The following is a 10,907-nucleotide window of genomic DNA, read 5'->3' as shown; positions in this document are numbered from 1 at the left end:
CCCCATTTTCCCCATTCTTCAGCCCCTGGAAATCACCATTCAATACACTGTTTTTATGAGTTTGGCTTTTTTTCCCCCTACATATAAGTGAGATCATACTGCTTTTGTCTTTTTCTGTTTGACTTACTCCACTTAGTATAATGCTTTCAGGGTCCATGCATGTTGTTGCAAATGGCAGTATTTCCTTCTTTTTTTGATGAATAATATTTCATTATATTCCACATCTTATTTTTTTTTTTAATTTTTTTTTTCAACGTTTATTTTTGGGACAGAGAGAGACAGAGCATGAACGGGGGAGGGGCAGAGAGAGGGAGACACAGAATCAGAAACAGGCTCCAGGCTCTGAGCCATCAGCCCAGAGCCCGACGCGGGGCTCGAACTCACGGACCGCGAGATCGTGACCTGGCTGAAGTCGGACGCTTAACCGACTGCGCCACCCAGGCGCCCCTATTCCACATCTTATTTATCCATTCATCTCTCAATGGACACTTAGGCTGTTTCCATGTCTTGGCTATTGTGAATAATGATGCACAGAATATGGGGGTGCAGATATCTCTTCAAGATAATTATTTCACTTCCTATGTATACCCAGATGTAGGATTCCTGAATCACAAGATAGCTCTACTTTTAATTTTTTGAGGACCCTCCATACAATTTTCCACAGTGGCTGCACCAATTTACATTCCCATCAATAGTGCAAGAAGATTCATTTTTCTCCAAATCCTTGCCAACACTTATCTTTTTTCTTTTTGATAGTAGTCATTCTAACAGGTATGAAGTAATATCTCATTGTGGTTTTTATTTGCATTTCCTTGATGATTAGTGATGTTAAGCATCTTTTTATGTACCTGTTGGACATTTGGATGTCTCTTCTTTGTAAAAATGACTAAGTCCGTTGCCCACTTTAAAATCATATTATTTGATTTTTTGATATTAAGTTGTATGGGTTTCTAAATGGCCTTTTAACTTTTGTTCCTTTGATATGTTTTTTTTTAGTATAGTCGATACTATAATAGAATACTATAATACTATGCTAGTTTCAGATGTGTACCTTTGCTGTGTTTTTAAGTGTGTCTTTTGTTGGTTGCCTTGTGAAGGAAAAGACATCTGTATTTTTATTTACTCTTTCAAAATTCTCAGAATACAGCTTAAAAAAACATTTAAACAGAACTTAGTAAGACTTTAAAATATAAAGTGGATTCCCCAGAGTATACTCTTAGGATGGTAGCAAATACCTTGGGATTATCGTGTTAGAGGACCAACATGAGGACAAGGTGACCTATGTGAAATGCCTCTGCCAAATGAAAAGTAATCCTGAGTAAGTTGCTTTTGATCTATCTGAAAGGCATGCTTGTTAGCTTATTGGTGTGGAGATAAGGTAAGCCTTTATATTTGGAGATAGCCGATTACCACACAAAAACCTGTACATGAATGTTTATAGCAGTGTTATCCATAGTAGGCAAAAAGTGGAAACAACCCCAAACTCCATCAACTGGTGAATGAATAAAAACTGCTGTGTATATGTGCGATGAAATGTTATTCAGCTCTAAATAGAGTGAAGTACTGATACATGCTACAACATGGGAGAATCTTAGAAACATGCTAAGAGAAAGAAACCAGTCCTAAAAACCCACATAGTCTATTATTCTCTTTATATGAAACGTCCAGAAATAGCAAATTGGTAGAGATGGAAAGTAGATTAGTGGTTGCCAGGGGCTGGGGGAGATAGGGGAATGGGGAGTGACTGCTAATGTGTACCGGGTTTCTTATTTGGGGTGCTGAAAAAATGTTCTAAAATTAGTGGTAGTGGTTGCACAACTCTGTGAATATACTAAATACCACTGAATTTTACACTTTAAACAGGTTAAATTTATGGTATGCAAAAATTCCCAATGAGAAAATGCATTATGACAAAATAACAACAACAACAAGAGAGGTGGCTACTCAGGTTGTTTGGCTTTCATTTCAGTCCTTCAGGACCTGGGGGGTTGGGCTCAGGGAGGAAAGCCAGTACGGGCAGAAGTAGGAAGATTGCCTGTGCCTGTGGCTGGACCTGAGGGGCCTCAGGATGCCTCCTTTTGCAGAAATACTAAGTGAAGCTCCTCAGGACAGCAACTATAAGGGCTTTGGGGCAAGGAAGGAATACCTAATGTCCTCCTCTACCACACATTGCCTTCCCTTATCTCCTTTTCTCCCCCTTTTGGTTAGTAGCAAATGAGTCTCTTCTCCAAGGCACATGCTCTTGACCATGCAGTCCATTCAGTCACAGGAAAAGCAGCTTTTGGTTCTCTGAACAGCCATACTGGGTCTTATGCTGGTCAAACAGTTTGCACAGGGCATCCATATAGAGTGTGTGGTATTTTTCCACCATTTCCTGGCTTGGTTTTTCTATTTTGGGCAGTGGCAGAGGCTCCCCAACTGCCAAGATAGATGGGAAAAGAGAAGGGGCAAGTGTTAGAATCTTCTCTTTCTTTAACCTCCTTCTCCTTCCCTGGGCAGGATCCTCTCACATGCCAACTTAGCTCCCAGATTCTCCCTCTTTGCTGCCCTTTTCTTTGGTGGGGGGTGGGGTGGGGAGGGCTGAAGCTGAAGTCAAGAAAGAGCTGAGGTGGCCTTGGGGCTGAGAGCAGCACTCACCCACAGTGACGATAGGCAGCGAGTATGGCAGGAGCCCGGTGGAGCCTTGGCAGAAGCCTCGTCCATAGAAGACACAAAAATAGAAACCAAAGATACTGCGGAAGTAGCTCTGGAACTTGTGCATCCAGCTGTCCTTATGGAATAGCACCTGATCATATACCTCAGTTTCTCCAAAAGTGAATGTGGGGACCAGATGAGCCCTGAAGGAAAACCTCAATTTATTTCTCAAACACAGGCTAGGGTGAGAACTGCCCAGGAAGAACATTTGCTCCTGGCCAGACTCCCATCTATATAAAATCCCTGTGACATAAAGCATTTCTTCTTGCACTAAACAAGACTCCCATATTTATTTATCTCTTGTCTTGAAATTTTCAAGGCCAGTGAGAATGCTATCTCTGGGCCAGGATCACAAGGGCAAGATATGCGGGTGTAGGGAAGGATGAGGGGTTTGGGCAGAGATCCCCAGAAACCCACATCATGGAAAGAAAAGCTTCCAAGAGGTGTCCTGTAGGGAAATATCTGACTCTGTTTCTACTGGTAGGAAGCATAGAGAAGATGATGATGATATTGAACAAATGCATATATATATGATATGCCCCTCACCCACAGGGACTATTCATAAGTATTCTGCCCTTGAGATTAGAGCAGAGAAAAGTTGTTTTCCTCTCAAGCCATCCAAATCCACCCTGACAGTGCTCTAGATACAGAATCAGGCTCCTTACGTCTTCCTGTGAGAGAAGGGTAAAGAGAGCACTGTCTGTCTTATACAAATCTTTGTGAGTTATTAGTAACAATCTCTCAGCACTCTGATGTATGTTACCTTACTGGTCCCTCACAGCAGAGAATGTGCAGGGCACAGTAGGGGGCTTATTTTCTTTATGTTACAGATCCAGAAGCCCAGGTTCTGAAGGGGAAAGGGCACTCAGGCAGTGAGTGAGTGTCAGGACTTGGACTAGAACCCAGGATTCTTTCCTTCCAGCTTAGAACTCTCTCCCCTACATTATGCTCCAAATTGATGAACAGGCCACTCAGGCAAGGTCCCTAGAAGAACTACTTCCCTTTTCCCTGAGTCTGCAATAGGGCAATTGTCCTTGTGTCCAGTGGGCTGGCCCCTTGACCTGATGGTACACCCCACAGCTCCAGCTTTGGGCACCTGTTCTTTATCTCCTCTTTTTATCCTTAAGTCAGAGTGGCTAATAATTATCCACCACTTACTGTGTGCCAGACACATGTAGGTGTTTTAAGTGGATGACTCCCCACAATAACCCTATGGAGTAGGTACAATTATTAGTAGCCACATTATGAAAATTAAAACACCAAGATTCAGAATGGTTAAGTAACCTGTCTCAGACTGCACAGTAAGTTTTGGAGCCAGGATTTCAAATCAGGCCCCCTGACTTCAGATATTATGCACGTACTCACCATAGTGCTCTGCCCCCTGCACTTACCAATAACAAACAGATGTAGGTATCGATATTGATAGAGATGATGTGGGCATTAGCTGTATTCTAGGGGAGTCCTAGCCAAGCCCCCTGATAATGAATCTGGGTTTCTGATTTGGTTTCCTGAGAATTGGTCCAGCTAGGTCAGAAGGAGGGGATGATGTAAACCTTTTTAAAATTCTATGCCTGTCTCCCCTATGCACTAGTAAGTTCCATGAGGGCAAGACTCAGATCTGATTCATCTTGGCATCACAGAACAGGTCATGCTGCTCAGAGAAAGCCACCCCCACTGCCCTGGGAGAAACACCTACCCATGCTGGAGGGCTGTGCGCACAAATCCCTTGCGCTTCCGGAGGATGAGGGTGGTGGTGTTGGGCACACTTTGTAGGGCCTCTCCCACCCCTCCTACTACGATGCCCACGAGGTTGCCAGTGCCATGGCTTAGCAGGTAGTCAATGGCTGGCTGACTCACAGAGCATACACCTAAAGAGAATCAAGGAGCAGAGAGAGGAGCAAAATAAGGAGAGGGGAAAATGGCTGAGACGGAACATCCTCTGCTTTACTCCTCGTTGTGATTGCCCACTGTTCCTATGAGTCCTACGAGGAGAGTCAATGAGATGGGACAAAGGGTGTGGAGAAATGAAGGCTGTGGGAAAACCCAACATGTTTCACTTTGAGGCAATATTTCCACTTCGTAGGAGGCACTGGGTCAAAACTATAGTAGGAAGGTTTCCAGAGGGATAACCAGAAGGACTTTCTGAATCCCAAATGTAATCTTACTCTTTTCTTGTCCTCTATTGTCACTAAATGGCAAAAGTTATTCTTTACTGACCATATACCCTTGTGGCAGGCACTATATTGAAAGCTTTACTTGTATTATCTCATATAGCATCACACCACATCTGAGGTTGGATTATTATCATCAATATCACCTTACAGATGAGGAAACGGAGACCAATAGGGGTATAGTAGCTTACCCAAGACCACACAGTTGGTGGCAAAGCCAGGATTCAAACCCAGACAGTTTAGCTCCTGGACACGCTTTTAACTACTATGCTATGATGGGAGTGGGTGAGATGTGGTTGAGAGGTGGGGGTGGGGCTTAAAAAGGTACATCTCTCAACAGAGAAATGGGCCAGAAGCTCCAGTAAGTATGGTCAGAAGTACCTTTGGCCATGAGGTACTCCCTAACAAATGGGATCTTGAAGAACCAAGACAGTGTGGCTAAGTGGGGAGTGATGCCTGGGAAGATCTTCGAGAAGCCTGTGGCCTCAGTGCAGAAATTGCAGAAGGCTCCAAAGGTCAAAAGGCCATGGGGGTGAACTCCCATGAGGTAGTTGTGCTCAGGTGACAGATCTTTTGTCTTCTGGATCTGCAGCCATGGAAAGAAGTGAAATGAGATAACATGAAGCAGCAAGAGTGAAGACACTTCAGGGATCAGGGCACTCTCTAAATCAGAGCTTTTCAACATATAGGTAGGCCATGAGTGGGTTTCAGGGGCCAAGATATTGGTCTCCTCAGCCCCTGGAAACCAAGTACGATCTATGGCAGCTAGAACTGCTGAGCCTCTTGCCTACGGCTGCAAGTACCTTTGGCCATTTTTCTCAGTGCACTTCATGCATGGTATCATTTTGTCTGAGTGATGCTGTGTGAAAAAGTCAGAAAGCTCTGCTCTAAAAATTGAGGCAGTGTTTGTTGTCTACTACAAAGAATGCTCAGAGGATCAGCATAGCAGTACATTTCTAGAACCTCTTCCTGATATTTTCTCTTCCCAGCCCCCTTCCAGTTTCTGCCCAAGTAACTTCTATTGAACTTTGAAAACCCTGCTTGAATATCACCATGTCTGTGAAGCTTTTTCTTACCCCTCATCTGAACTACTTGTGTACCTTGTACCAAACCATAAATACATGTCTGTCCTCATTAGATGTGAGCACCTTGATGGCAGATTGTATCCTACTCACTTCTCTATACTCTAGACGTGTGGTACAGAGTAGGCTTTCAATCAATATTTGTAAAACTGAACTGTTTTTGCATTTCTGCCTGTGCTATCTGGTAGGTCATGCCAAGGGTGTCCAAAGTATGCTAGGGGAGTAGCAAGTACCCAGTAGCAATGTTGAGTCCTGAAGAATGTCTAGCCTGCATGGAAATTTCTCTGGTATGCTTATTTTCCTTATGGACAACCCTGGTTATTTGGCATAAATGCCCAGTATTTTGGGAACTGTGGGGATGCTTCAGAAAAGACACTTACCGTAATGGGGAAATAGTCCTTGATATGGGTCCAAGCACACCAGTTCCTTACCCAAGCTGAACGCCTTCCACCTGAGAGAGAAATATCAGTAGGGGATGGTGTCTGTCTTGCTAACTCCATCCCTCCTGCTCACCCAGGGCTTTCCTAACAGCATGGAGAGACCATGGCTCTGCTAGACAGGTGGAAAAGGAAGAGACCCCAAGATGGTCCTGGCTGGCCCAGCTCCTGTGGCTCTGAGAACTTGGATAAGAGGCCTGTGGCATGTTGAGTGGGACTCCCTGGTAACAGGTTAGGGTGGAATATTTATAGGCCCTGTGCTTTCTAGGTCCATGAGTCTTACCTTGCTCTGGGGTCTTCCAGTCCAGGAAAAACCAGACAAAGTAAAGCACTGGTAGTGGCCACAAGGATGTAAATAGCAGGTAAATGAAAAATGGCTGCAAGATCCAAACTGATGAAGAAGCAGGTCAGACCAAATTTGTGCTGCTGGCAGAACTTGACCACATGCATCCCCATTAAGAACCCTCCAAACTACCCAAGCCCCTGGTCCTGGCCTTCTGCACAGCCCAACTCCTGGCCATCCGGTATCCATGTCTACTTGTTCTTCAGACATTTCCTTTATCATGTACCAAACACCAGCCCTATTTGTCTACTTCCCTATCATCCCTGTCCACTTGCTTCCTTGCCCACTTACCATTCCTCTACTCCTGCTCCCTGCCTGCCACCTGCTTCCCCCACCTCCTGCACCCATTTTATCCACCATCTTTTCCTTCTTGTCTCCTGTCTCCTTTGCTATCCATTATCCCTGAACCCTTGTTAAACCATCATCCTTCCTTGCCCATATACTACCCATATCTCCCTACACCTTGCCCACTCAGCATCTGCATCCTTCTACTGTTTCCCATTCATCATTCCTGTCCTCTTGCCCATTCACCATTCCTTCCATTATCAGCATCTCCCCACATGCTACCACCCCCACTCCCAAGAATGGAAAACTCCATGGTTTAAACACAGGCTATATTCCTCCAAGTCTGTAATTCTAATGCTTTCTCTGTCCCACTACCCATGCTTCCTTATGATCATGGACACATCATATGCCTATTCGTGGGCCTTATTTCCCTTCTCCAGATAGGGTTAAGAAGTGGCTAAAATTAGCTGCATCTACTCATATCCATCATGATCTTGTTCTACCCCTCTGCCTGTTCTGTCTCCTGTGGCTCTATGTCTTCCTTCTCCAGGGCACTCGTGGAACTCAAGACTCCTTGGCTTTACTCTGTGGTACCATCTGAGATGATCACAGGTTAGAGGTGAGACTTCCCATGAACATGAAATTCACCCCAGACCTGGCCCTGGCCTCTCACTCTGGCTTCTTGCCGTGAAGTCTTGGATCAGTACTCACACATGGCAAGGTAGCTCAAGGGCCATTGCAGAAGCATCAGACTCTGGAGGTGCTTAGGCTGTTTGAAATAAGGCATGATGCTCAGGAGCCTGAGGAAGACAAAGATCCCAGAACACTCTTCCAGCCAATGGTGCCACCAGCCTCTGGAAGCTCACTCGATAGGGAATGCATATGACCAGAAGGATTTCTACCTGCCTTCTCCCTTCCTTATCCTGCCCCACACCTACGACCCACTGCAGGGGGCAGGCTTTGGAGTATCAAGGCCTGCCCTATCAGGTTTGAGCCCTGGGCCCTGGCCATTTGCCCTTTGACTCGTTCCTGAGATTATTAAGACATCAGGATGAAGAAAGATAAGAAGGACTGTCATCTAGTCCTAGTGACTCAGAGATCCAGAGAGGGGAAAAACCTTTCACAGGCCACTCAAAGATTATAGAGGTTGTGGTCTCAGAGAGATGGCTGGTGGGAATGGAGCTCTGGGCGGTTGTGGGGTGAGGAGCACCTGGGATTAGGTTTTTGTTGAGATAGACTATTGCCCTGAGGCAGCCTGGCTGGGGATGTCCTCCTTTTTTAACTTTCTATTACAAAAATTTCCAAATATACACAAAACCGGAGAATGCAACAAATTGCTATCTTTGTGTTCATGTTTTTTGCTCATCTTCAAGAACTATGAACATTTTGCCATACTTGTTTCATCTATTGCCCCATTCTTTTTTTGCCTTGGGGTATCTTAAAGCAATTCTAAGATATGTCATTTCACCCCTAAATACTTCACTATGCATACAAAAATATGAATGTTTTCTTTCAGAGAGATGCCGCTATCACCTTTAACAAATTTCATAAATCTTGAATAATACCTAATATCCGGTACACATTCAAATATCTTTTTACAGTTGTTTAATTTGAATCAGAATCCAAACAATATTTACTGATTATATTTGAATGTTATGTCTCTTAAGTCTCTCTCTCTCTCTTTAATTTTTCATTGTAAAATAAAACTTAGATACAGAAAACTACCTAAAAAAATGTATGGCTTAACAAATTATTATAAGACAAATACCTTGCAGCCACCACTACATCAAAAAACTAAACCCCAGAAGCCTCTCATGTGCCCCATTTCAAACACAACCCTCTTCCTCCTCCCCAAATAACCATTATTCTGGCATTTAGCGTGATCTTTTCTTTGCATTTCTATGGTTTTATTACCCAGACATACTTCCTTAAAGATTATGGCTCCATCTGGCCTATTAAAAAATTGATATGTTCCTTAAATTTTTCTTTTTTAAAACTTTTTATTTTGGAAAGTTTTAGATTTATGGGAGAGTTGCAAAGATAGTATGGAGAGTCCCCTATACCCTCCACCCAGCTTCTTTTTATGTTAACATCTTATGTAACCATGGTATCGATATCACAGCTAAGAAATCAATACTGGTACATTACTATTAACTCCAGAATTTATTAGAATTGTGCTAATTTTTTCTACTCATGTCCATTTTCTGTTCCAGGATTCCATTAGGTCTCACATTGCATTTAGTGATCACGTCTCCTTAGACTCCTCCAATCTGTGATAGTTTCTTGGTCTTTCCTTTTATGACCTTAGCATTTTTGAAGAGTTTAAGTCTGTTTTCATATACAGTTTCCCCCTCCATCCCTTTCTTTTCCTGACATTATTTACCTCTTCAAGAACCCACATATGACCTAGAGAATTTCCCGCAGCCTGGACTTTGTTTCCTGCACGCTCATGGTGTTCCTCTGTATTTCCTGCAGATTGACATCTGGATTTAAGGACTGGATCAGACATCCAGTTTGAGCCCTTTGGCAAGATCTAAATTTGCTTTTAATACAGAACAATCCTCCTTCCACCCTCTTTTTTCCCCATGCCATTGGACTGTTGAAGACTGTTCTTCCTTAGAGTTAGCTAGTCTTCCAAGCCTCAGCACCAGCTCCCCTAAGCAGGGGTGATGGTGTGGAGCCTTGTCCCTAGGTGAGTCCCAAATACAGGCTAAAATGGGAAGGGGGAAGTGAAGCCTTCATTCCTCTCTCTGACTTCTGTCTCTTACCTTTTTGTAACTTCATGCCCAATGAAGCAAATTGAGTTGTAGATTTGTTTTTATTTTTGTCTGTTTGTTTTTCACACCTGAAGTCTCTATGCTTCTAAAAGGGGTAGGGACTATATCTAATTTGTCATCGCCTCTGCCCCTAAGGCCCTTAGTGTTGAATGATCAGTATCTTATTTGTGATCAGGATCATTTTTTATGGATAATGAAATCACAGAAGTCCTGTGGAGTAGTATAACCAGGAGACTTGAGTGGGGGCCAAGAAGTTGTGCAGAAACAGAAGACAAGGGACACATTACAAAAAGGGAGAGGAAGAATGAGAGAAAGGAAAGACAGTTGCTGACCTTTGCGTCAGTTTGGCAACAGACGTGGAGGGCCTGCCCCACTCCAAGTCTTCCTGCTGATTGGATAGCAGCCTGGCCCTTGAGCAAATGATAGCATTCAGGTATTACAGCATCTCACCCTACACAGGTGTTGACATCCTTATGATTGAGGGTGAGGACTAGCCTCTGGCAATATAGGGGAGATTAGCATTCTGTCTTTCCATAATAGAATTTTCTGAGCCTACAACAACTCCCTCTACATATTCTCTCATCTTTCTGAATTGTCTTCTCCTGGATTAACTTTTAATAATTTGTGCATTTCCCCTCCATTTCCTCTCATCGCTCTGAGAAAAAGGAGGTAAGCTGTCGAGAAGACAGGCTACAGAGCTGATCCATACATATATTTTTCCTTTTTAAAAAAAAAATTTAACGTTTATTTATTATTGAGAAACAGAGCATGAACATGGGAGGGGAGGACAGATAGAGACACATAGAATCTGAAGCAGGCTCTGAGCTGTCAGCACAGAGCCCGATGCAGGGCTCAAACTCACAAACTGTGAGATCATGACCTGAGCTGAAGTCGGATGCACCCAGGCGCCCTCATATATTTTTCCTTTTAGCAGCAAATCCCATCCCTTGCTTTAGTGTTTAAAATTTATGGACTTCCACATGATAATAGTTGTATTTTTTATATTCATTGATTGAGAGATATGTAATAAACTCAAGCACTATGGGTATACATCATGATAGTATACAATATGACATTTGAAAAAAAATATATGCAAACATATTTATTCATTCTATTTT

General features: G+C 43.3%; 1 protein-coding gene across 1 annotated transcript; it reads right to left on the bottom strand.

The window, feature by feature from the left end:
- Nucleotides 1-1,635: 1,635 nt before the first annotated feature.
- AWAT1 (acyl-CoA wax alcohol acyltransferase 1) lies at nucleotides 1,636-7,919 on the bottom strand. The gene is made up of 7 exons (XM_045472695.1): nucleotides 7,724-7,919; nucleotides 6,668-6,775; nucleotides 6,328-6,398; nucleotides 5,247-5,451; nucleotides 4,391-4,562; nucleotides 2,638-2,837; nucleotides 1,636-2,418 (listed from the first exon to the last, which is right to left on the bottom strand). The coding sequence occupies exons 1-7, from the start codon at nucleotides 7,797-7,799 to the stop codon at nucleotides 2,264-2,266; spliced, it is 987 nt and encodes a 328-aa protein (XP_045328651.1). The 5' UTR covers nucleotides 7,800-7,919; the 3' UTR covers nucleotides 1,636-2,263.
- Between the last annotated feature and the right edge of the window lie 2,988 nt (nucleotides 7,920-10,907).

The sequence above is a fragment of the Leopardus geoffroyi genome, chromosome X (genome assembly GCF_018350155.1).
Source record: "Leopardus geoffroyi isolate Oge1 chromosome X, O.geoffroyi_Oge1_pat1.0, whole genome shotgun sequence".
Taxonomy (NCBI): Eukaryota; Metazoa; Chordata; class Mammalia; order Carnivora; family Felidae; genus Leopardus; species Leopardus geoffroyi.
Note: the sequence above shows the minus strand (reverse complement) of the source record. Positions and strands in the feature narration are given on the sequence as shown.